Below are 27,173 nucleotides of genomic sequence, written 5' to 3' on the forward strand. Positions count from 1 at the left end.
AGTGTGTTGGCTTACACGTCCACAGCATTTTTCCAGCAGAGAGAGAGAGACCGAGAGGAGAAAGGTGCTCCCTTTGAGATTTCCAGCCTGTTTTGGGTTGCTCCTCCCCTTCTCTTATTCCTGTGTCCAGCTCATTGTCGTCTGTTGGGCCAACAATCTGTTCATGGGTCAGGAATGGTTTCTTCTTTGACCATCGGTATTTAAAAGAGCAGCAGCACACCTTGTCCACACAGGATGATGGAGAAAATCTACAGGTACTGTGCAACAAAGGCTCTCAACCTTGGGCAATTTTGCTTCCACTCACGGAACAGGTGGAAATGTCTGCAGACATTTTTGCTGTCACAGCTGGGAGGGTGGGTACTACAGGCATCTGTCGGGAAGATGCTACCAAACATATTACAACACACAGCACAGTCCCCACAACAAAGAATTACCAGGCCCAGAATGTCAGCAGTGCCAACGTTGAGAAATCCTGCCATGGAAGGACAGGGTTAGAGAGAAGGGAGGTACATAGTACGGGGAAACAGAAGAATGTCATGAACGACAATATGGCTTAAAATAGAAAGAGTTTTATTACTTATTTATACTTTCCTTTAGGCCCATGAGCTGATTTTACTTCAGGCCTCGGGAGTGGCTGCCAAATTGTCTGGCTATACTCAACCACAGTGCTTTTGAACAGCCAACTTAGTCCTCAGTAACAGAAATATGCTGGGTGCTCTAAATAAATCCCAGGGCAATGGAACAAGTACGTATGCTCTGCAAGCTCAAAAATGCTTCCACAATAAAAACGGTAAGGTATTACTGTTTGACTGACATAGCTGAGAGCAAACAACAAATAATGCTATTTTCATGGGATGGAGACCGACCCAATAAATCGCACCACATAACAGGACGATATACCATCAGATATTTTATAGAAATTCTGGGAAATGACAGGAGCCTGCTAGCGTGCCCGCAATGATGTTTTGTTGCTTTGTAGTTTTTAAAGTACGTTCAGAATTATCTTTAGTCACAAAAGGTCCCAAACAATAAGGCTGGGAGAGGATGGAAAGTTTGTCTTCCAAGATGAAAAAGGAACTTGGAGAAGTGCTAGATTAATCTATCTAGGAGGATCCCATAACCCCCTTTCACTTTATGAACTTCAAATTTCCCCCTCTGAATGATGAAAGCCTCCTTTGTCTGGGACAATGTGACGGTGTTCCTTTCCTGACTCATCAGGTTTGTGATGGGGTCTGAGGGAGGGGCTGTAATTCAAAACAGAACAGGTGCAAGGAGTAACGGCCCGCTAGGCAGGAACTCGACCCTCAAAAATCAGAACTACTCTTAGTCTTATAATCTTTAATATGATCTACAGGAAGGTAGAGAACACTGACTGACCAAAGGAACCTCTTTGTGAAGCATGCTAACACATTAAGTCAAAACTGCCGAAAATCGACTTACTTCTCTCTTACACACACACCTATCGACAGGAGTCCTCATGTTGTGAATAGCATTACTTCAATGCACAACGTCCGTTTTTCTACAACACGGCTTTTCTTAGTGCAAAATCTTTCACTCACCATCAGTACCAGTGGTCTCGGCACTCTTGGATCATAAACCCCTCTCGGGGGTGGCTGTGACAGCGGTGGTTGCAGCAGCACAAGTCGGAACAGAACTGACTAACACTGGCACCTAACTCTGCCAGAGATGATGCCGAGCACCACTCCTGTACGAATTCGTTTAATCCCCACGACCAACCTATGAGGCTGTGGTACCTTCCCATTTACCGAGGAAGATGGACGGGGAGGCGCAGATTTCAACTCACCCAGAATAACACGGCTGGGACGCAGCAGAGAAAGAATGTGCACGGACACAAGCTGGCTCCAGAGTCCGAGCTCCTACTTATGTGGAGTCACCTCTTCGAGCACATGTTCCCAGCTTTTATATATTTAGAAATTATATGCCAGTCTGTTGATATGTGCATTATTACATGTCTGCTCTAAAATAGTAGTCAAAGGGATAAGGGAGAAAAATAACATGTCAACCTATTCTTCCACACCTCACTTTGAAGGCCATGGCTCACACGCTGTGAATGCCCGGGCCTGGCGTTTGTCATCTCTCTGATGCTGCTGATCCGTGCCCACCTTACCATCACACAGCCCACCTCCCCAGTGCATTCTGGGACCCGAGAGGCTAACCCACTGTTACAAACACCTTCTGCATGCCCCACTCCGTGCCTCGGCTCACATCAAGTCCCTGTCCACAACAGGAAATTGTTGAAAGGTTTATCCTAAGACGCGGTGTCCTCACAAAGCCTTCTCTGAGCTCTTCTCTCAGATGCGTGTCCTCAGCCACCTGCCTGGCACACGCCAGGCAGCCATGTATTTCTGTGTAATTGTGTGCGGTATAGATGGCTTGTTTTCCAAGGCAGCTCATAAGCCTCTTGAGAACAGAGAACATGTTACATATTAACTTTTCTTTGTACCTTCCATGGCACCTGGCATAGTACTATGCACTTAATTACCACTCAGTAAGCATGTGCTAAATAAAAGAGTAAGTAAACATTCTCTCTATTTACTCCACGTCTCTAGGGCCTAAGGACAGAGAGTCAAAGGGAAGATCATCCTGGGAAACAGGAGATTATGGGAGATACTTTCCTCTTTACCTATGCTCACGAGAATGGAGACAGACTGCCTTACTTGTACAGGGAAATGCCTTCACACAGTCCCCAGTAATCTGCACGTATAGCACGGGGATTTTACACAGCATTCCAGTTTCTAAAATAATAGTGTCCTTCCACACCTTGTTTATCTACTGCTTGCTGCCTACTCTGTTAGCACTTTTTATAGTTAAAGGTAATCTTGAACATACAGACGTGTAACAAACCCAATTTCAGGAGAAAAGGGGTTTACCCTTTATTAAAAAAAAAAAAAAGTTTCCCCTTGTCTATTAATGGGATTTGCTTAAATGCTACCTTCTCAACAACTATTCTGACACCTCCTTTGATACTGTCATCTGGCCTCTCTTACCAGCTCCTGATTCTCTTTATCCCACTTTGCTTGTTCTTTTTGTCCACAAAAGTATTATCTTCCAATAAAATGATACAATTTATTTATTATAATAAATTATATGACACTATCATTTGCTCTGGTTTGTCTCCCTGCCTCTAGACTGCAAGGTCGGTGAGACCAGCGGTATTTGCGAGCAAGGATCTGTCTCCTTGGCTCTCTGATGTATTCCAAGTATCTAGAACAGGGTTTGGCATGTAGTTGGTACTCAACCAACAGAAGGCACAAATCAGTAGACGATGTCAACTTCCATTTCACTCCACACCTTGAAGGCCTCAGAGAGAGTCACTCTAGCCTGAGAATGTTCTTTCCCTCATCCTGAGAAGTGGTACAGTATGGCAGTTAACCACAGAAGCTTGAAAGCTCTGAATCCCGGCTCTGCTTTTTCTAATTGATCCCTGCATAACTTTAGTCAAATCTCATAACCCCTCTAGTCCTCAGTCTTCTCATTAGTACAATGGGAGTAATATCCATCACTCAGAAGAGCCTCCAAAGGCACTCAACATCCACACACTCCAGTATATAAGATTCAGTAACTGGTGTGTGTATATAATATATATATTCTTTACACTATTACTTCCCTCACTCTATCCCAAACGGTAACACATCTTCTGATAAATCTATAAATTCCACAGACTATGAGTTCAGAGCACTACAAAATAGCAGTAGCACTTTGGCTGGTGACAATGACCGTGTACTATCATCAACGCTCCAGACCTGGCAGCGAAGGGCTGTCTCCTACACCCAGAGAAAGCTCCCTAAGTAACACATACCAAATAAAAGCCTTTCGATATTTATAAGGAAAGGATTAATTCATCTTCCAAAGTAGCATTTTAATTAAAAATGACTTTTCTGGGCTTACATCCAGAAAGGAATATATTGCCAAAAGGTAAGATTTAACAAGGTTTAGTTTAGTTTTGTTTTTTAAATTAAAGAGCTTCCCGATCCTTTTCACGTCAAGGCACACACACAGGCAATAATCTTTCTTTGGCACTCTGGGACAAACAGATGCGACTGCTCCCAGCTGCAGGTGACAACCTAGAGCCCCCAGCCCTGCCAGGCCCTACTCAGACTCGCTGGGAGCTGAAGGAATCAGTCAATACTTGAAGCATGTACAAGCACAGCATTGGAGAAGCTCGGCCTTAGCCCTTCTTGGACTGGAGAACTTCCTAGCAACCTAGATTTTTCTCCTTTCGGACAAACACCAGTCCTCAGAGAGAATGAATCTGGCCACCAGTGACCAAAGTGAGCACTTTCTTTATGACTCATTCCAGAAAAAAAGCACACTGACCAGCAATCCATTTATAACTTACAACATCAGCATAATTTCATGCTTTTGTTTTTACTTTCCATTCTGAAATTTTATTTTCCGTGCATAAAGTAAACAATGGAGACAGGCCAACCTTAAGTCACCAAATGGAATCTATCAAGTAATGTTCTATTTCTAGGCAGCTTGAGGACTCTGTTTTATGTTTCACAATTTTGTACTTTTAAGAAATACAAAAAAGATACCATTTTTCAAGCATAAGGTGCTATCTTATGGTCACATTTTGAAAAGATGGAGTGGATCATTCTTTTAAATTTGATTGTAAGTTTTAGTACAACACTTAGTAAAAAATACACTTTTTTCTAAAACATTCATTTCCTTATATTTAGAAAACACTGACAGAATTCATACTTAAGACTACCTCTATCACTGGTTTTCCTTTTGTTTCCACTACTTCTCTCTATGGCACAGAGTCAGGATGGTTGGTATTATCCCTGTTTCCTGAACAGTGATTCCTTCAGAGAAGTGGCTGGCTGAATTGACCTACCTTTATTTCTTTCCAGGTTTTCTGCTTTTCTTTTTCACAAAGGTAATGCCAAGATCCACCTCTATTTTTGTTCTCTTGCTGTCCTGCCCATCCCTGCACAGCTGTTCTCACACCCATAAAGATCCCAACTCTAGGCCTGAAACAGAGTGTTCTAGATTCAAGCAGAATGTTATCTTAGTCTCAGTCTCCCTCATGCCTGATGCCATATCTGGCAGCTTTCTCTCTTGCCTCATCTTCATTTCTGTTATTCATATGCTCCCTGGTGCGAGGGTTTGGCTGGCTTGCTTGGCTTCTAACCCACAGCTCCCTCCCTGGGAGGTTAGAAAGGCAAACTCATGTCTTCACCTGTACCTAGAACTGAGTATGCAAACCACTGAGTGTGCTGAATTGAATTCAATCTTGACCCCTTTTTCATGTTCCCTGCAGCTCCTAGGCTTAGAACCCACAATTTCTGTGGGTGTCCATGTCTGAGTGTTTTGTCTCACACTCTTAAGGATGACAGAAGGTATGGCAACTTCATGCTTGCCTATAACCGAGGTACCAATGGAGGATTCTGTACTTTTAGACTATTTAATGTATTTAAGACTATTAAATGAGACACCAAAGAGAAATCATGAGAAAAAGATGAGTGGAGGGAGGGAAGGTGCAAAACTGCTATGATTTCACTCTCAAGTGTAATCTAAAAAACGAACAAAACCACAATGGATAAACAAACAAAAAGCAGCATCAGACTTGTAAATATAGAGAGCAAACTGGTGGTGGCCAAGAGGAGGAGGGTAGGGGATGGGCATAATGGATGAAGGGGAGTGGGAGATACAGGCTTCCAGTTATGGAATTATTAAGTCACAGGAATAAAAGGCAGAGCATAAGGAATATAGTCAATGATATTGTAACAGTGATGTAATGGGACAGATGGTAGCTACATTTGTGGTGACCACAGCATCATGTATAGAGTTGTTGAATCACTACGTTGAAAACCTGAGAATAATGTAACATTGTGTGTCAACTATACGAAAAAAAGATGTCTTACTAGTTGGTTGTAGCCTCTCAGGGTGTCAGTGACTTCCTCTGTCCCTCTGTCTTTTTTTTTGTTTTTTTGTTTTTTTTTTTTTTTTGAGTGAGAGAGAGAGAGAGAGAGAGAGACTCCACACTCAGCGCAAAGCCCAACTCAGGGCTCTATCTCATAACCCTGAGATCATGATTGGAGCCGAAATCAAGAGTCAGACACTTAACTAACTGAGCCATCCAGGTGTCTTCTAATACCTCCTGTCTTTCTAATACCAATGGACTTACTTTGTTTCTAGCATCAAATCAGATTTCAGGACTCAGGGACAAGGGATTAAAGACAAAGCAAAGCTGGATTCTTTGCTTGGTTTCCCTAAGACATAAAAAGTTGTTATTCACATCAATTATCAGGAGGTACCATTTTCTAAACATCTTGCAGGATTGCTGAGAGTATTAATGAAATCACATATTCATTTTATGCAGCATACAGGTGGTGCTCAAAACGTTCATTTTACTTCTCTTATGGCAATCTCACCAAATGTGTGGGCTTAGGCTGTCTGAAGTCCATCTCCGGTTAATATTTCATGTCAACCCAAGAGTGCAATACTGCCGCTCAGCTCCACAGCCAGAAAAGTGGCTCAGGATTCCCAAAGTGCAAACATCAAAGCTCCCAATTTGGGTAGGGGGAGGGGGATGGAGGAGTAAGAGAATTAAACACAGTGTTCAACAGATTCTGCTGGTAAAGACTGAGAAAATTTAATCCCAGCAAAGGGGTGTTTAGAACTATGGAGATTGTCTGGATTAACTGAAGAAAAAAGAATACCTTTGCCTAGAATGTTCATTCAGAGAAATGCAAAAGTGGTTCTTCTGCTTCAACAGAGGCTGAATTACCTCAACTGTCTTTTCACCTTACTCATATAAGAGAGCTTAGGTAAAGAAAGAGTAGGGACCACCGCTTGTGTGTTTATATCATGAGAAAAAGAACCAAAATAGAAAATGAAAAAATTCCGGGGCACCTGGGTGGCTCAGTTGGTTAAGCGCCCAACTCTTGATTTTGACTCAGGTCATGATCTCACAGTTTGTGGGATCGAGCTCCGAGTTGGGCTCTGTGCTGTCTCAGAGCCTGTTTGGGATTCTCTCTCTCCCTATCTCTCTCTGCCCTTCCCCAGCTCACACGTGCATATGAGCATGCTCTCTCTCAAAATAAATAAATAAGCTTAAAAAAGAAAAAGAAAATGAAAATAACCCAAAATTCAAACTTCTATTTCAAATGGTATATATTTCCTTATGAGACACCAAAATGTGACTTAAGTGCCCCCAAATCAGAATACATCCTACCTCATAATCATTGGCCAAAACTCTTCTTCAACACAAGAGAACTTTTTTAATGCCAATATGATTTCTCGGGAGTGATAAGTAACCTAGTAATAATGGTAAGGCCCCAACATGAAGAATTTTGGCAAGAAAAACAGACGGTTAATTCTACTTAAAAGACAGGGTAGCCCTGCCAGCCAGTGTTGTTCCCAAATGAGGTAATGTCCATGGCTCTTATCTAGCCTTTATGGAGATTTAATGTCATTTACCATTGGCTCTTATGAACCGGCTGCATAATCTCACCTTTTCTCATGTGTGTTACTTCCATCCATGTCAACACTGCAATTAGGAACCTCTGGTTTTTAAAATGATTAAGAAACGATTTTCATATGTTTTCTTTTTATGCATGTCCTATAATTTGAGTCTTTCTTCCATCACCTAGGAAAATTCAGAGATCAGCATATTTCTCATTTTCAAGGTATTCTATAGAAATACTCTGAGGTTTGATATTTTTATGTAAACATTTTTCAAAGAAGCCAAAATGTATAACTCAAGAAAATGTTCTGTGGAAGAATTTGTTTTCTGATTACAAAATGATTTCCTCCCTCTGAAAAAAAATAACAATTTTATATTTACTTAGCTGGCTCTGAAAGTCCCATGGAGATTCTCATGCCTTTCAATCCCTAACACCTCTTTTCCCAGCCTTTTACTGATTTCAAAGGTAACTCCATGTGGAGAAGGAATCCATAAACTGTAGAAAGGAAAGAGAAAAAGAACCCTTTCCGTCTTAACCCCTTGCGTTTTCCCCATAAAGAACAACAGAGTGAAACACAGCTATTACAACACAGATGAGACACCCAAGTGGATATGACAGAAAGATTTTCACATGCCTTTGAATTCCTTTTTTCAACCAGGGTATAAACCAATCTGGGTAAAGACAGGAATCTGTTTGACAAACATGAACATGATACCTAACACCCATACTGTTTTGTTTTGTTTTCAACAAAACATTTCCCTTTACCTCCCAATACTCAGGAACAAAAGCAACAGCCACAACCAACCTGGAGTCACAAGGCTTTTACTTTTCCACGGTGTTTCACCCTTCAGGTCACAGAAAAAGTAAATTGGAGATATCAAAGGCAGCCCAGAGACAGAGCAGAAGACCATGCTCTGTTGCTGGGCAGACTGGTGAGACACAAGCCAGACCTGTTAGTGTTGTGTGTGGGAAACGAGGTTGGGAGGCCCATTTGTACAAGTGGCGAGCCAGCCAAAGAAGCAATCCCAACCTCTTCTGACAAGATTGAGCCAAGAATGGATCTGCAATAAAGAAGATCTGATGGCTGATCCCCACTACCCGCCTCCTGCTTGACAATCTGACCCCCGCCTCTAACTCAGATGCAGAATCGAGGCATCTTTGAAAAGCATGTCCTTCGTTACTCACTAATTGCCAGCTCCTTCCCTTCAGAGTAGTGTCCGACAGAGAATCGAGACATGGGCCTCAGGGTCCCACGTTTAAAACCAAGATAATACCCTCCAGCCCTCTCGTCATCACTGAGATATAGTGAGGACCAAGGGAGATGAGTGCTTGAGAGACTGCACTGAAGAGACCACCAAAGACCCCCAATATATACCACATAGACCAGAGGATCTGCTCTGGTCGCTTGGGGGCCGCAGTCTTTTCAGGAGGTCTGCAAGATCAAACTATCTTCAATGCCACTAACACATTCCTTTCCCCTTTATTCTCCTTCTCATACAGATGGCACATGGTGGGGTTTGCCAGGGGCTACAAGGTGAGTGATGATGTCAGCATTCTAATAATGACTAATGGAATGTGTGCTTGTGAGTTCTTGTGTTTTAAGATTTCCTGTTTCAGTTTCTAATTAAATATTGATAGACAGAAGTGTTTTGGGAATCCACAATAGCTTTTCAGAGTGGTAAAGAGGTCCTGAGACCAGTTTGTGACCTGCCAACCTAGAACTTCATCCCACCCAAGCATGCAGTTCCCAGATGGGCTGACTTGTCACCCATCCTGAGCCCTGCTGTATGCCGTTCTCTCTGCGTGGGGGGCTCTCCCTCCACCTTTTGCTTGGCTTTTTCTGCCTTTACTTCGAGGTCACTTTTTCTGGGAAGCTTTCCTTTGACTCCCTCAAAACCAGTCAGGTGGCCCTGCTAGGTGCTCCTCTAGCACTTAGCACACTACATGGTGATTGCTCGTTCTCAGAGGGCTGTTTTTGTCCTGGATTCCTTCAGTGCAAGAACCGACTTAGTCACTGTTCTGATGGACACAATGGTACGTAGGAGGCATTTAATACATTTAACAAATACTTGCTGAATATATGTAACAACCAAGAAAGGAAGGCATGAAGACAGGCCTATCTTGCATTCATTCTCACCTAGAGGGAATTAGTTACTAAAAATCTTAGTTTTCATTATAGTACAGGCTCATTAAAACTATAACAATAGTAACTCTATATCATATTATGTACCAGGTACTATTCTAAGCACTTTATATGCTTTAATTCATTTAATCTTCACAAAATCCCTAGCAAGTTTATATCACTGTGGTCCTTGTTTCAAAAATGAAGACATGACACTGTATGTTCACTATATTGTAATTAAAATAAAAAACTTAATAATAATAGTAATAACATAAAAAACAATTGCAGATAAAAAAGATGTGCAGGCAGTGAGTAGTGAGACTGACCCTGAGACAGTCTGGCTCCAGAGTCCCAGGCCATTAACCATTCTATACGGTGCCTCTCGTGTCGGCAGCAGAGACCTCAACCTTATGGCACATCCTGGGATCTCAAGGCCACTCCTCAACTCTGCTCACAAACCACAAACATGACTTGATACTTGAATCTCACCCCCAATCCCACCCCAACATGAGTGATCCCAGCAGCCACATGAACAGACGTGTCGAGTACCACCCGTTCCCAAGTTTATCGTTTAGGGTTTAAAAAAGACAGTTCCGGTAAGAAGTTTCTTTCTCATTCATTTGTTGTGCTTTGGTCCTTTGTGGGGGAAATGTTAAGTTAAAAGCAGTAAGTGTATTTGTATATTTATTAAAAATAAAAAGTCTCTTTTGTAGCACTGAGAAAACAGGAGAGTAGGGCTTGGCATTTCTATGTGTGATGCCACAGCACAAACTCTCCCTGATGTGTCTAATTCTCCTTCCTCTCTTTCAAGGAATGTTCACAACTTCACCTTGAACAGGGAGTGGCCCAGAATAGTCGGTAGGCACTTGATGGAAAAGACAGAACTTTATCTGGTTCAGAGAGCTATGTCCAAATGGGAAAGAAAGCATGAAGTAAAAAATACAGGATTTAATGCAAAAGACGATCTGACTGAATCACAGTGTGATGCTGTACTCATGTTTGTAATGAAAAAAGTACACCTAGGAAATACCAGTCCTTTTCAGCAATAGAAAAGAGTTCTACGGATAAAGTTAAAAGCTTGTGTATCAAATCTTCACCTGCAAACAGTAGGTGAGAAACCAAAGTTTATCCTGTGCGGTTTGACACAAAGTAACTTTATTTACCTGGAGAAGCGTCCCATGAATATGGTTTTGCCGGAAACACTGATCGGTGGAGTTGGGGAGTTTGGCCAACAGAGTTCGGATGGTATTGGGGATTTCATCCACCATAACAAACGGAACCAAGGCACGAGCTGCCATCTCACGGGAGCGGTAGACAGGGGAGTGACCGCATCTGGGGAGACATAAAAACACAAGACCATTCAATACTCATTTCCACATCCATGCCTTTGTACGTACTAATGTTCTTTTTTGTTTGTTTTGAATTTTTTTTGGATATATGTCATTCTGTACATGCTTATGTTCTATCTAGCTCCAGCTGGGACATCCAAGCTGAGGGGGAGTGGGGTAGGGAATGGGAGTTCCTCCTTATTCCAAATGTTGGTTTGTTTTTTTTTTTTAATACTTCCCTTATTCCAATGATGGTGTGTATGTGTTAGTGTTGGTTCTACAGGTGATTTTCTGTTTCATATAAATATCATTAATATCTATGATTCGATCACAGAAATAAATGCGGACAGGCTTTGGGAATGATTCAATAAATAGTAGCAAAAAATAGCTTCCTCCTCAACAATCAAACAACTATTCACTGAGCACTCAAAATGAACAAAGAGTAGGTGCCATGAGAAATAAAAGTCATTGTGGTCTTTGGGGTGCCTATACTCTGGATGGCAAGAGGGGCAGTACATTTGAAAAGATGCCACAAAAGCACAAGACAGTCCTGGAAGAACGATATGCAAGTGATCTTCATATTATGGCTACATGAGGATAAGACTGTAGATTCTGGTATTGAGAAGGATTGAAAGAAAGCAAGCATGGTTCCCAGAAGGCCGAAACCAGGAAATTGTCTCAACCAGAAACAGTGGTATAAAGCAAGGAGAAAATGCTCAAGGTATAGGTAGATGTATCTGACTGAAGTAGAGGCTCAGAAATAACAGTGGAACTTCAGGCTGAGAAGTGGGTCTGGCCAGACTGGGGAGTGCCACAAACGGCAGACTACAAGATCTTGAACTATTGTCAAGAGAACAAGAGCTGGACCCTCAAGTCACTGAATCCTTGCCTCTGGGCTGACTCACACCCAAAGAGCTTGAAGAAAAGCCAGTTCTTAAAGTGAAAGTCACGGACAAGTGGGATTTTGAGATTCTACAAAGGTCATTGGAAAGGCAGGTCATCTAAGAGCCTCTTGACTTTGTAAACACTCAGAACCTGAGAGTCCACAACCATTTTGTTGAAATTGTGCACTTGAAAGCCTTCACAGAGATAGTATTGTTTGAGAGGAAAGCCCAATTTGGTAAGTCTCGGCTCAAGTAAGTTCTTAACTAGAGAACTCTTAAGACTCCATGATTTTTTACCCAATTTAGAAAGTAACTCAACTTATAGAAATATCTTAGACGTCAAGACAAGGATGGGGAAGATCAGAAGATGGTAGACTCTATGGAAGAAAGAGAGGTCTCTCGTTCTGTTTTCAAAATTAATTACTATTCCAAGAAGGTATTACTGCTAAGATCTGGGTCATTAGGGCCATGTGGCCACGTAGACTTAGCAAGCAGACGCACAAAGTCCTACCATTGTAACGTTTCTAATACCCCAGAGGTAACACTGACATTTACCTTAATATGACAATAAAAGAACAGATTAATTAATGTACAAATGGAATGGTCCAAAGAGAATTTCATCATGGGGAGTGGGGTAGGAAGAGTGGAGAAAGAGGCACAGGGGAAGTCAAACCTTGGGTCATTTTTTCCCCCTACAAGTGTACATCTGTGAGACAGGTCAATCAGCACACACTTTATGGATGGAGAACTCACCTTACATCATACTATGGGAAGACACTGGGAGCTAACGTTACAGCAGGTAGCTAGAGACGTCCCAACGGTTTTTGACGAGGTTCTGCCAAATCACGCATTTTTATTTTTCCTTTAAAATGATTAAATGTTTAATCTTTAATGGGCAAACAATAAAATGTTTGCTTTGGCCCATGATGGGGGTGGGGGGGAGTGAGAAAACTTCACTTGACAGAGAAAAGAAAATACTCTGAAAACGCTTTGAGATTTAATTAGCAAATGACCTCACTCAAGCCGGGTCATTTGTAGGAAGCTTCCCCATCTGTCTGTTCCCCACCCTTCCAACACACACACTTTGGGTTAGAGTGTGTTTTATGTTGCCGAACTAGGCTCTTGTATATAAATGTTTCTTTTCAAACACAAATAACTCTGACATGGTTACAGATGTTTAGTTTCTAATTAGCAGTAACTGAACACTAAGAACACCCCTCCTTTTGCTCCTGACCTTTAGCAAATGATGGTTTCCCAAAGGAATCTGGCATCCATACAGGAGAAGGAATGGAAAGTGGGAAAAATGTCAGAATTTTCTGCGTTCAGATACCCTGTGTTAGGGTACTTTCCAAATGTACACAATCAGGTTAAAGAGCAAAACAAAATCTCCCCCCCCACCAAAAAGTAATGCAATTATAGAAAAAGAAAAGGCTATTTTAAAAGTAATATTTAATTATCATTCATTATAAAACAATGATTAAATGTAATTTCAAACTCCTCCACTGCACGTTGTTAAAATGGATGGATAGATTATAGTCAATACACACACACACACACACACACACACACACACACACACACAGATACACACACACGCACGCACACACCCATTAAGCAAAAAAACATTTCCAGGTTACTGTTTTATCAGTTCCTGGGGGGCAGGGAGGGGTCTGATGAGGGGGTCTGATGAGGTATATGTGACCTGGAGTGTGAGAGGATATAAACACATTCTTTTTAGCCCTAAGCAGAATATATTTGCACCTAAAATCTATCTCTCCCTTGGCTAGAGTCTCCTAGTTTGATTCAGTAAATGTGCCAAAATCAAGTAGAGATGCTCTGTGGGGACACAGAGTCTAGCAGCTATAAAGGATGGAAAATCAGAGCACCTGGATTTCCATTTTGCTTTGTATACTGTGTTTTATGGCCTGGACAAATCACAGTAACCTCTGGGTCTCAGTTGAGCTGACAGTGGTAGCAATAATCTATACCAGTGTTCTCATGTGATGTCTATGAGAACATTCCAAGAGGCAAGGCGCTTTGGAGATACAAAGTTTCCATAGTGAAATGTGCCTGTGTCCAGTACAGAATCTGCATGTTCTAAGAATTGCAGGCCTCTAAATGGCCTCAATGAGAGAAAGAAGACTGTGGTGTGAAGGCTGTACCATTTATAAGAAGATAAAACAACAAACTGATGATATGAAGGCAATGAGATTGGCGGGGGGGGGGGGGGGGGGCGCTCCATCAAAAGTGATGAGGAGAGGGGGGTGCCTGGGTGACTCAGTCGATTAAGTATCTGACTTCGGCTTAGGTCATGATCTTGCAGTTCATGGGTTCAAGCCCCACATCAGGCTCTGTGCTCCAGCTAAGAGCCTGGAGCCTGCTTTGGATTCTGTGTCTCCCTCTCTCTCTGTCCCTCCTCTTCTCTCTCTCTCTCTCAAAAATAAATAAAACATTTTTTAAAAATGGTAAGGAGGAATCTCAAGCCCTTCTGAAAATAAGTAGGTCTGCTTCTGTCTCTCTAAGCCTCAATTTCTTCAGGAAAATACACCAAATGGATCTGGGATCTGAAAGGTCATGTCCCCTTTTACTACTATTTGAAAACCATGTCCTCAGTAGCCCTAGCTGTGTTCTAGGCCTGAGCACTAGATCCTTGCACAGGGTGTGCGGGACATGCAGACACCCGAACCTCTAGAACTTTCACTCCAATAAACCCTTCCCATGTTAATTTTAATCTATTTACTGAGTGCCTACTGTGCTCTCAGCACTGTGTAACATGAAAAATGACACATCTGTCACCATAACACTTGCATCCCGCAATTACAGAGCCCTTGGCAATTTATAAAATATATGAACACCCCTATTTCTTTACTATGCAACATTCCTGCAGGACACGAGGGCATTACAAACCTAAATGAACAGACGAAACATAAAACGAAGCTCAGAAAGCCTAAGTGTACCCTCCAGGATATGTGAGCAGCAGCACCCAAGCCAGAACCACCATGCACGGCTCCAAGAGGGGATCTGTGGGTTATTCCGAGCAGTAGCTCACACCTGGAAATCGAGGGAGCATAAAAATATCTCCCAGCTAATAAAAACACAGGCTTTACTAGTATGTAGGAAATCTCTAAATGTGTGTGTTGAGTTTCTTGTTTTTGTTTTTAGTATTTGTAGGATCCCCAAAACATTCCAGAATCTAATACAAACTGTGGGCTCTCTCCAAAGAGAAATAGATTTATGAACATACACATGCAATTTCCCATATAATTTCAGGAGGTTCATGACACACACCCAAAACCCTTGGGGCAGTGTCTCCCAGACCCAGGGCAAGAATCTCCAGTTGCTCCTTTGCACACAGTGTGACTGTCAGGTATGTGCTCTGCTTCCCAGAGAGCGAGACAGAGAACAGGACTCTGCTCACAGAATACCACCAGTCTAGAGGGGAGTGAGGCAGATAACCCCATGATCCCAAATCAGTAGTACCCACGGAGACCCACACAGCTAGGAGCGGCACAGAGAAGCCAAGCGGCAGAAGGAGTTGGAATGGCTTTCTGGAGGAGATAAAGGACCTTCAAGTGAGAACGATACACACCTCTGGCCTTCAGGCACCATGGAGAACCCTGGAGAGTTGAGAATATTCTGAGCAGGCAACTGTTCTTCTGAGATCTTCCCTACACTTCACCATTTCCTAGAATGGTGGCTGACCTTTATCCACATGTTTCCCTCTATATTTACCCTCAGATTCTATTCCAGTTTCCTTGGAAGGTTTCACAGGTAAGTGGCTGGCCATCCCCCAAACTTTCTCTGCTCACCAGTACCTCCTAGATGAGCATGTAGACATCTGAGTGCCCCACACAAGCCCACACCAGGTAGGTACCAGAGAAGCAGACAGAAAAGCGACTGCCCATGCCCCGGGAGCCCACAGTGCAGTGGGAAAGACAGGCCGATCAGCCTGTACTTGTCAGGGCCACGAGAAGTAAACACAGGCTGTTGTAGAAGGGCTGAGGGGAGACACACAGAGAGGAGGGTGGGTGGTCTGGGGGATATGGTCCAGCTGTGATGAAGCTGGGGCAGGCGGAAAGAGCATTTGGGTTGGGCCTGTGTCTTTCCCTGCATGAGCCCAAACTGCCCCTCAGTGCATCCAGACAGAAGGAAGGGATCTGAGGTTTATTAAATGACTACTGCGTGCAGGGACCGGCTACGTACTTTAGACACACTATTTCATCGACTCTACTAAATCTTCATTGCAAGGTCATCATCATCATCATCATTGCTATTTTCAGATGAGGAAAGATTTCTCAACATATTTCAGATCATAAAACTAGCAAGTGTCAGATCCTGCATTCCAATTAGGGTCTGTCCACTTGCAAAATCTAGTTTTCTAAGACTTGACATGCAGCCACCTCAAAATCCTCAGTCTTGGAAAAGCTTTGGACAAGTTCAACCTAGACCCACTGAATGTGACTGGCTTTTGAAGGCATCCGGCCTCTAATTGGTAGAATATGAAGCAGAACAATAAAATGATGCTGATAACCACTAACACTTACTAAGCATTGACAGAGGGCCAGACTTTGTGTTAAAATCTTTGCACGTATTTCCTCATCTAATCCGCACAACAAGGCAGAATGGCTGAGAGAACATTTTTAGGCAATGTGTGGGAGGTATTTTTGAAAGGACTTCATAAGGCCCGGTGACCTTGTGTGAGTCCCTCATTTCACAAGAATCAGAGAGAAAGTCTTGAGAAAAGTCTCAGAATGACTTCACGATCCAGCTACTACCCCCTTCCACTCTCCCTCACCGATAAAATTAATGCTCCCCCCAGGTCCTCTACGTTCCCAGGCCCAGCTCCAGTCCTATCCTTACTTTGCAGAGGTCAAGCTGTACCTTGTACAAAACAGAAGCCCCCAAACTCCTGCTGCCGCCGCTGCTGCTGAAGATGGTCATCCACTTTCTCTAGATGCCCCTACTTGACCAAGGGGTTGGCGTCCTAGGAGCTGGGCCGAGTTTAAAGAAGCTATGTGTGACTTCCTCCCAAGTCTTTCACTAGATTTACTCAAGAATGCCCTGCCATGATTGTCTGTTTCTCATACAGTAGCAGCACTGTCTGTTGGGGAATGGTCATCTATTGATAAAAGTTGAGATAACCCTACCTAGTGAGGTATTTCTGCAGGCTGGGTGAGAAGGCATAGGCTGAGACCTCAGGCTATACTACTTTAAAAGAAGAATCTTGCTATAAAGTGGAACCTTGAACAACAGGGGTCTGAACTGCACGGGTCCACTTATATGCAGGTTCTTTTCAATAAATACATTGGAGAAAATGTTTTGGAGATTCGTGACAATGTGAAAAACTCACAGATGAACTACGTAGCCTAGAAATACTGAAAAAACTAAGAAAAAGTTGGGCATTATTGTAAGATGACAGTATATAATACACACAACATACAAAATACGTGTCAATCAACTGTTATGCTATCAATATAAGGCTTCCAGTCAACAGTAGGCTACCAGTTACGTTTTGGGGAAGTCAAAAGTTATATGCAGATTTTCAACTGCGTTGGGTGGGAGGGTGAGCACCCCTAATTCTCAAGTTGTTCAGGGGTCAACTGTGTATGTTCTGTCAAACCAACTATTGTCTACTCTCCTTGGTACCTCTGCACAATGCAACTCGTCCTCACTGGAATGAATGTCATTTCACCCTCTTCTTCTGAACTCGGCTCAGGTTTCACTTCTTTTGCAAAAATCTTACAGCACCTCCTCTGATCAGAATCCATCCCTTCCTTTCTCATACTCTGTCCTTGCAACTGCACACTTAGATCCATCGGAGCTGGGGGCACATCTCATCTGCCTTCCCCACAGCAGCCTCATGCACCATGCTAGAGTCTACCAAAACGACCTGGAGAGCAGAAGCGGGGTCTTCATAGTTCTGAATAACACAGCACATAGGACAGGAACTAAGAACATGTTGTGAAATCCAGCAGAACTAAATTTAAATCCAAGTCCTGCCACTTAACTAGCGTGCGACCTTGGACAGGTCAATTTTTAGCTTCTATAAAATAGGCAAGAGAAATGACCTCATAGGGCTGTTGGGAAATTTAAGTGAGATAAAGCACATAAGATGCAATGCCTATAAGTTAGCGGTCAGTAAGTGGTAGCTATTATTGAAGCTAATAGCTGGAATACCTTTCAAACTTAAAAGCTTTATCCACAAGTACAAACTCTCTAGTGTTCTCTATCTCAACCACTGCCTGAGGACACAGAGCCTTGCTTTTACCAAACGGGCTTCAAGTGCTCACAAAGGCTACCCTTCTGCCAACCCGCCAAAGGAGCTGGAAAAGACAGATGGAAGGTTGAGTTTCTTTGGGGCAAGTGCCCTGTGGGGCCCACAGAATTTATTCTCAGGTCTAGGGCTCAAATTCTATTCCATGCTGATGCTGTTTCACCAAAGATTTCTTTTTCCTTTTCATTGTGTATAGTTCCTGATTTCAAATCTTGCCTTCAGGAAATATGTACGTGTGTGTGGGTATGTGTGCATGCACAAAAGAGAGAAACCACTAAAAAAAATGTCCGTACCAGTGAATTTGAAAAAGCAGGCATTTCAGAATGTCCTGTGACTATTATGTTTTTGTTGTAAACGTGGCATTGCTATAGCCCTTCTCCCGCATTTTCAGGTGAGTTCATGCCCATCAAGGTCGCCAGATTCTCTACTTGTCCTTTCTACACCAATTTTCAGTTCATCAAAGGACCTACCACCACCTGAACAACTTGTTCCTTTCCTTGAACTCAAACCGCTAGCATTTAGAAGCTGCATTTACTGTAATCTTGCCCTCTGCACAGCTCATGGATTTCTTTATTCAAATATATTTCTTGGAAGCATAATGGGTTCAGCACTTTTGAAGTTTGATTTTTAAAAGTCCTTGGTTTGGATAGCCAGAGGGAATTAAGAGCAGTAGACAGAAGCTAAGCTAGAAACTGTACGTTTCCAGCTTTCGTGGACAAAAAATATATATATGTATCTCCAGGTAGAATGCTTAGTTTAAATGTTTATCCATTGGACAGCTCAAAACATAATTGCTCTTTGCAAATTAACTGCAATCAACACAGTAAAACCTTTTAAAAAAAGTGTTTTGGGGGCGCCTGGGTGGCTCAGTCGAGTAAGCGTCCGACTTCAGCTCAGGTCACGATCTCGCGATCTCGCGGTCCGTGAGTTCGAGCCCCGCGTCGGGCTCTGGGCTGATGGCTCAGAGCCTGGAGCCTGCTTCCGATTCTGTGTCTCCCTCTCTCTCTGCTCCTCCCCCGTTCATGCTCTGTCTCTCTCTCTCTGTCTCAAAAATAAATAAACGTTAAATAAGTGTTTTTATCAAGAAACGCTGACAATAATAAGCCACAATAGAGCATCTGAAAACTTCAGTATGTAACCACTTGGTACAGTATAACCACAGAGCTAGGCCATAGAAGACACATTCTTTTAAGGTTACCTCCACTCTGCCTCTAAGTTATCAAGGCTTTAAGCAGGCTGACTAGTCACAGGCTGTTAAAAACGGTGAAAATGGCAGCTGGTCAAGAGCTGGGAATGAGCCTCCAAAACTTTGACACCCTTCCACTTGCTCCTGCAAGAACTGGGCACAGCACTAGGCCACACATGTGGCAAAAACGCAGGGTCACAGATGCAAGGACAATGGCTACTTGCATTCATGCCATGCCTTTTAGTGTTAGGAAATAAAGCAAGGGAATTTTCCAACAGGGAGGGAGGAAGGTATCTAGTGTGGTACTTAGTTCAAAAAGCTCTTTGGACAATGCTCTTTAATTATTTAAAATCACAAACGTGTCTTAAATACATGAAAGGGTACACGATTTCTGAGTGCTAATCCCTGGTTACTTGCTGATATCAAAATACAGAGATGAAGTATGAAAATTATATTTCATCTGAAATTTCACTTCATTCTTTCGTTATTTTTTTGCCTAGATAACAATAAATACAATTTGAAACGTAATTTTTCAGATTCTAAACAAATGGTCTAGACAGTTGGAAAGAAGGGGTTTTTTCCTCTGGAACACTGAAATGTGGTGTCCTTTAACAATGATTCTTTCCCGACTCTGGGAAAAGCATGAGAAAGACTTTACAGCAACAGAAATACACAAACATGTGGGAAGCCCTAGAAATTAAAAGGGAATCATTAATTTCGGTCTTTACCCAAAACAAAATGGAGTATTACAAAGTGAAAAAAAAAAAAAAGACAGATATCTAACACACCCAGTTTAAACTCTCCAAAACAATGAAAATAATCACAAGATTTAGTCTGAAATTTTGGCATAATCTTCCCAAGCCCAGTCCACGTGTGGATCTTCTCTCTGACTCTGAATCCATAAGCTGCATACTGGTCTACTGGTCTCTGCATGGACAGCTGGAAAACTGTTCTGGAGCTACCCTCAGGACTCCCAGGCTGGGATAAGTGGCATGCAGGGCAGGAGCTGGGGGGCGGCAGCTTGTGCAGAGTAAGTGAAAAGAGCTGCACATTCCTCTCAATAGCAAAAGCCCTCACATTGTTTCTACTCTGGCCCCACAAAAGACAGATGAGCACATTCAGGCAGCCGCTGATTCTCTAAAGGGGTTGAACGTAATACCTGGCCCCAGCATGTCTTCTTTTCCTGCAGGTAGTGAGTGGCTCAGAGAAAACGTCCTGACCACGCAGGGTCTCCTTGGGATGATGGTCCCTGCTCAAAAGCCAAGTTCTTGAAGCAGTTTCGTACAGTTGAAATTCACTCCATTAAACTTCACAGCATATTTACCATGAGTGGTTTTCAGTTCACAAACACAGGACTGGGTGGTCAATTCAACAGACCACACAAAGGTATAGACAGAATTTGCCTTCTTTTTAACCTAATATATATATTTAGGGGGAGGGTTTGGAAAGGAATGTTTTTGGTCTGGTTGAAAAAGTTGTGTTTGTTTTTAGCTTTCAAATGTTTCAGAACCTATGATAGCTCTCTATTGCCACATTAAATACAAATTTCTCATTTTGGCATTCAAAGCGTCCTAAATCTAGCTCAAGACTGGCTAAGCAAATCACAGGTGCTGAGTAAATCTTTCTTGCACTGACAGAACCTGACTTTTCAGTTGACTGTATCTGAAAAGATATTAAAATCTCATAAAATCTAAACATCCTGTGAGTAAAGTGAGTGCTCAACAGACACTGGCGGTAATTTTTAAGTAAATACTTTTAAATGTGAACAATTTTATTAACTTCCCTTATGACAAGAATTTGTTAGATTTCTGAAAAATCCCAATACCCACGGCTAAAACCCAAGAAAGGAAAGAAAGAAGGCAAAGTAGGGTCATCTACTGTGTGTCTGCTAGATGTCAGGCAATGTGCTAGGTACTTTTGAATATTTTATCACATTTTTTTTAGTGCTCATACAAACCCTTTAAAATAAGTACATAATACTATATAAACATATGTAGGTTTTTGTTCTAGGTGGTCTAGTGGGAACATGTACAGAATGATGAGCTACCAAATAAAATGTAACCACAATCAAAAAAACTGCAGTGTGCCAATTTCTTTCAGTTATGGTAATGGATGTACAATCCTTTGTAAAGCAATTTATTGCACTTAATGCCAATGGTTAGAACTCATATTTGCAAACCCTATATATAATGAATCGGTGGCCTAAAAGTGTTTCCTATGGCTCTAACTAGTGTTTTGCAAAACAAAACCTAAAGCTTTTTAATATATTATCTTTAAGGAAGGCAAATGAATCACCAGAACATGACAACTGACCCAAAGTCATCCACCAAATTACAGGCTTTGTAGCGCAGAAGTTTATCAGCCAGAAATGTACGAAGAACCCCATATCAGACTGGGACAGGTTCCCCAAAGGTTGTGGCAGTATCCTCTGCTGACCTCAATCAATATTGGTCACCTCAGGTCAAACCATTTACAGTCATTTCAGGTACAGCATTTATTTAGAGACAAATTCAAAATATCCAAGAATAAAAATCATTAGCATTTTTAATGACAAGAAGAGACACATACGGGTCAGTATATTGGCTCTTCATTGGCTTGGGGAAAAATTACACACATAATCATCAGATTTAAGGGACTATTTTGCTGGAGGGAAACCTGCTGTGAAGTAGAAACTCTCCCTTGGTCTTGGTGTCTCTTAAGTGAGGCTACTTTGAAAACATTCTCAGATTAAAATATTAGCGTCTAGCAACATGGCCACAGGCAAGTTACATAATGTCTTTTCACATCCTCATCTGTAAAAGGAGATTAGAATAAGTGATGTCTAAGGTCCCCCTCAATAACCAAATCCTATAATTCAATGGACGTTTGGACATCCCAGACAGATAGCTATCTTTTTTATTTTAAAAGATCTTTATGATCTCTCCTGGCTTCTTCCATGGCTTAATCTCATAATAATATTGATGCCAATAATAAAAGTTTTAAGTCCAACACTACCCACACTCAATCTTTCTACACCGGGAGCCAATTTTCTCTAGTTTGAGTCTCTCTGGAGTTGAAGAACAAATGACCAGTGTTTTCGACACACAGGAAAACCCTTCATTAGCTATATTGGAATCCTGTCATTAAATCACCCCTTGCTCTTCCCTTCCGCGGGCTAAAACCACCCAACTCCTTTAATCAAGTAGAACCTCTCCTCTAGAATCTAGTTAATTATTTTGCCTCTGCAAAGAGTTAAATGAATCTTCCCAATACTATCAGTTAAAACAATGATTTGTGCTACTGCTGGATGAGAGAAATTTGAGCAATTTCTCTGAATTTGATTACTCTCCAGATTGTAATTTGTTTTTGCTCAAACCAATTAATGCCCCTGAATGATTCTTCTATGTTTTGTAGCAACACTTCAAGCTAAAATCAGAAAGAATGAATTAAAAAACAAAAAACAAAATGTAAAGTACATGGAAAGTTTTGAAAAATTCCAAGAAATTACAGATTTTTGGCCTGAAAAAAGAGCACAAAAGAGCGAGGAATATTGAGTGTTAGCAATAGACCCACCCCAGGGAAGATTCTTTCCTCAAATCAAGACTGCAATTAGGTAAATTGAGTCATATATCAGCCAACCTACAGCATCCAAACAGACCATTGTCAGCCCTATTTTTAAATACCTTCAGGGAAAGTTTTACATCCTCCTTTGGTTGCCCCAATGCTCATGTTAGTGTCACAGTTAAAAGTACTTAAGTATAATTATACTTTTTCCTGCTGCAACTTAATTTCATTTTGCTGGTTCTACATGCCAGGGAAATAAATGAATCTATGTCTAAAAGCATAACTTTCTGACTTGTGTCTAGAAGATATTCTGAATAATAAGAAAACAAACAACCAAATTAAGAAAAACAATGGGTCAAACTCTGAACTGACACGTCCACAGAGAAGATAGATGGATGGCAAATAAACACATGTACAGATATTCAATACCCTTAGTCATTAGGGAAGTTCAAATTAAAACCACATAGAGATACTACAGGACACTCACGAGAAAGACTAAAATTAAAGACTGAGCATATCAAGAGCTGGCTAGGATATGGAACAACTGGAACTCTCATCCTTTCCTGGTGGGAATGTAAGACGGTACAACCACTTTGGAAAACATCTGACATAAAAAGTTAAACATACGCCATCCATACAACCCACTCACTCTACCCCTAGGTGTTTATGCTAGAGAAATGAAAACATATGTCAATACAAAGACTTGCATATAAATACTCCTAGCACCTTTATTTGTAATAGTCAAAACTATACATAGCACAAATGTCCAGCAATAGGTGAGTCTATAAAAAAATTGTGATACATGGGATACTATTCAGTGATAATAGGAAACAGATACACATAGTAACATGGATAACTCTCATCGCTTAGTCAGGGTTCTAAGTTCAGGGTTTCTGGGGTTAAAAATATGCTGTAAATATGCTGAGTGACAAAGGCAGACAAAATAGAATGCATAATGTAGGATTCCATTTATGTGAATGGAAATTAGGAATGCAAATTAGTCTGTGGTGACAGAACACGGACCAACAGCTATTGCCAGGTGATGGGAGCCGGGAGGCTGGAGACTACAAAGGGGCACAGGAAACTTTTGTGGGTGATGGATATGTTCCCTATCTTGACAGGCATGATGGTTTTATGGGTATATAAACTTATCAAATAGTATACTTTAAACATGTGCACCCTATTTTATAACCAATTATACCTCCATAATGCTGGTTTTAAAGAATAACCTTTCATGCACTTTAGAAGTCACCAAACTATACACATCCCGTCTGGTTTTCCCTTCTCTGCCTCCAATCCCACCTGCACATCATCCCAAGTCTTCCTTTCCTTAGATCAAACAAGCCCAGCTATTTCCTTTGAACGTTTATGACCAGAATTAACTTTTCCTTGTGCTCTCTTAAATCAATGAACACCGAAATCGTAATGGTTAATCGTATAAGAATAAAAGAACAAAAGCTATTTTTTTCTAGGACAATGCCTCCAAATCTTCCACATGCTGTTCTAGGACATGCTCAGTGAGATTAAGTGACTTTGCCCAAGTTAAAAAAGGGGGGTGATTGAACAAGATGGGATTCAGAGTCAAGTCTGTCTGTCTCTACTGCCCATGCTAGTTGAGAAAACCAGTGCACCTCAGCTATAAGACGTTTTTATCACACTAGGATTAAACAGCCGTAACACATGTTAAAAGAAATTCAATTTCATTACACTTACGTACACTTGACAACTCAAACCATTCAACCAAGCACTGCCAGATTTGTTGGGCCAGCTTTAATAAACACATCTGCATTTAGCAGCGGGATTTTCCATGTGGTTATTAAGGTTAAACAGATTTTCCCCCATCTTGAGTAGATTAATCCTGCTTCCTAATATCTTTTATTTTTGCTTATTTTAATATTTTGCTTATTCCATAGTGAAAAGGCAAATTTCAACTTATCCCAGTTTGAATGCCAAATTCTAAGAAGACAGAAGCCAAGGTAGTACACTGTTATTTAATATAGTCTAAATGAATACACAATGGAGACTGCTGTGCAAAGTTTAAAGATGAAACAAAACTGATCACTCACACACACACACACACACACACACACACCCTACCACTAATTAAAAATATACTAGTGTTACAAGTATACAATTTCAGTGGTGGTATTATCTTTGTTCAGAAGCAAGGTACAGTGCTATATGACTAAAGCTCTCCAGCATTTAATTAGGTTACTAATTATAAGGAGAATCACATTACCTTTAAGTCCTCCCCTGGATTGTGACTAAGGCTTAATACATTAATTTCACGGTGATTGTATTTTAAGATGGGGAACATGTCAATGAAGAATTCTGGCCACATCCTCCAACAAGTACATGTGACTGAAGGTTTGGGCTGTCACACAGCTTGATACATTTAACTAGGGAAAAAAATCACGAATTCCCACTTTCCCACTGCTAATTTTAGTGGCCAAGAGATATCTTACATTGCATTTTAAGCAAAAGTAGCATTCAAGGGAATCTTCACAGAAGGTATACACGTGAATGTAAAAAGAAAGAAGAAAATTTGTAAGCAATATTTATTTATTTCCATTTGAATTCAATTAATAAATTTAGCCTCAATTCAGTATCATCTTACTCCCCAGGTTCCCTCCTGGCCCATCAAAAAAAAAAAAAAAAAAGTGCAAATTATATGAGTCATTCTTCAATCATGCCAAGGCTATAACCTTCAACCTAAGATTAAAAATAAAGTGCTACGTGTGATATTCAATACTGTTCAACTTCTGGGTGCTAAGATCTAATAAATACAACATTTCAAAGGAAATTAAACAATCTGGATCACTTCCATTCATCTTTGTGATTTCATCAGTAGATTTCTATGGCTTTGGTGATATTTGCTAGTATTTGGACGCTGGGTAAATTGGTGGAATTTGCCATCATTTAGTTTATAATCTGCATCACCACTTTGTACAAGGCACAGAAAAGTTCTCTACTCCCCTATATACTTCAAAGCATTTCATTTATTGTTCAAATGATTACTCTGACAAAACCATTAGTCAAGAAGAAAGTAAAGAAATCTTGTTTTTTAAAGGGGAGATTTTTAAAGATGCATCTTTCACACCAGACTGCTTTAACCACCCATGCTATTTCTGGCAAAATCTTTATTTCCTAAAAGAATACTTTTTTAAAAAATTCCAGTTTTTTTTACCTATAAGAAAAGGTCAGGGCTTATTTTTACTGGTTTCACTCAAAGTGAGCTTATATATTTTAAATTTACTTTAACTTCTTCCTAGGCTCTTATATTTTCTTGCCTTTTCTAAGGAAAACACTAAATTTGAGAAAAGTATTGCTGAAACCATGATGAATGTCTCACGACCGCCTTCAAACGATGGTAGGAATAAGTGCATAAGCACACACATACACAGGGGAAGAAAGCATCTTTTAGTCAGGGTGCTGGGTTCAGGGCTTCCAGGGTTAACAAGAGAAAAAGTTTTGGGATCTGAACAGGGCTATATTCATATTTCTTTCTTTTTTTCTACCCTGAAATTCATACTGCAGCTATGTCACCAGGGAACATGTTTGCAAGGCTTGAGAAGTTTCTTGGCTTAGCAAAAAGCAAACAAACAAACAAACAAAAGGCAACAGTGTAGTCCGCAAAAAGAACCCCCATCACCAGTGAAGCCGAAAGAGCTGGCTGAGTCACAGGTCAAGGGCCTTATAGCAAAAATGGGTTGGACTGAGGATACAACCTAACAGGAAAGCATAAGGTCAGATGTGAGTTTAATTTGGTGAAGAAACATGTGCCTGACCACTTAATGGCTGCCAGATACCACAGAAGAGGTTCACTTAACTCACACCACTTCTGGTCGTGGAGCATTTCAGTGCCATTCTTTGAGAATCAGAGCAATAGATGCTACTATTCTAGCCATCAGGAGACCTTATTCCCTGCTTTTGTTACATTTGTAGAAGGAAAGTGGCTATAGTGGTTTGGAAGCAATCATTTTCAAGATAGGGCTCTGGCTCTCCCAATCCCCAAATTTCCCAAGTACGCCCATATGATGGTGGCGAAACAGTCTCTTCACCATGTGAAGGTTCTCTGTGATTCTCTGTGCTCAGAGTCTCACCGCTTTTAAAAGAGTGAATAATGCCTCATATCCAACAACAATTCCATTCAAAATAAAGTGGACTGTGCAGCCCAAGCTTTGGTATTTCCAACCGTGACCAAAGTACTGGAGCTATTTATTCATTTGTTCATCTATTTTTATTGTGGTAAAATACAGATAACATAAAATTGACACATTCTTAAGTGGACAGTTCAGTGGCACTGAGTACATTTTCCAAGCAGTTTCAGAGAATTTTAGATATGTCTAAATATGCATGTCTAGATATGCATTCCCTGGTTGATACTCAGGGCTTCACAG

At 41.2% G+C, this 27,173-nt stretch overlaps 1 protein-coding gene across 8 annotated transcripts in view; it reads right to left on the bottom strand.

Moving 5' to 3' along the window:
* The window catches only part of THADA (THADA armadillo repeat containing), a 326,086-nt gene that overhangs the window by 139,859 nt on the left and 159,054 nt on the right, over positions 1–27,173 (bottom strand). For all 8 annotated transcript variants that reach the window (XR_008289288.1, XM_027072570.2, XM_053200530.1 and 5 more), the window contains one exon: positions 10,722–10,890. Coding sequence is in view for 7 of the 8 variants with exons in the window: in XM_027072570.2 (XP_026928371.2) it covers positions 10,722–10,890 (169 nt within the window). In the remaining variant the exon portion in view is untranslated. The remainder of the gene's footprint in view (positions 1–10,721; positions 10,891–27,173) is intronic.

This window comes from Acinonyx jubatus, chromosome A3, assembly GCF_027475565.1.
Source record: "Acinonyx jubatus isolate Ajub_Pintada_27869175 chromosome A3, VMU_Ajub_asm_v1.0, whole genome shotgun sequence".
NCBI classification, from domain to species: Eukaryota; Metazoa; Chordata; class Mammalia; order Carnivora; family Felidae; genus Acinonyx; species Acinonyx jubatus.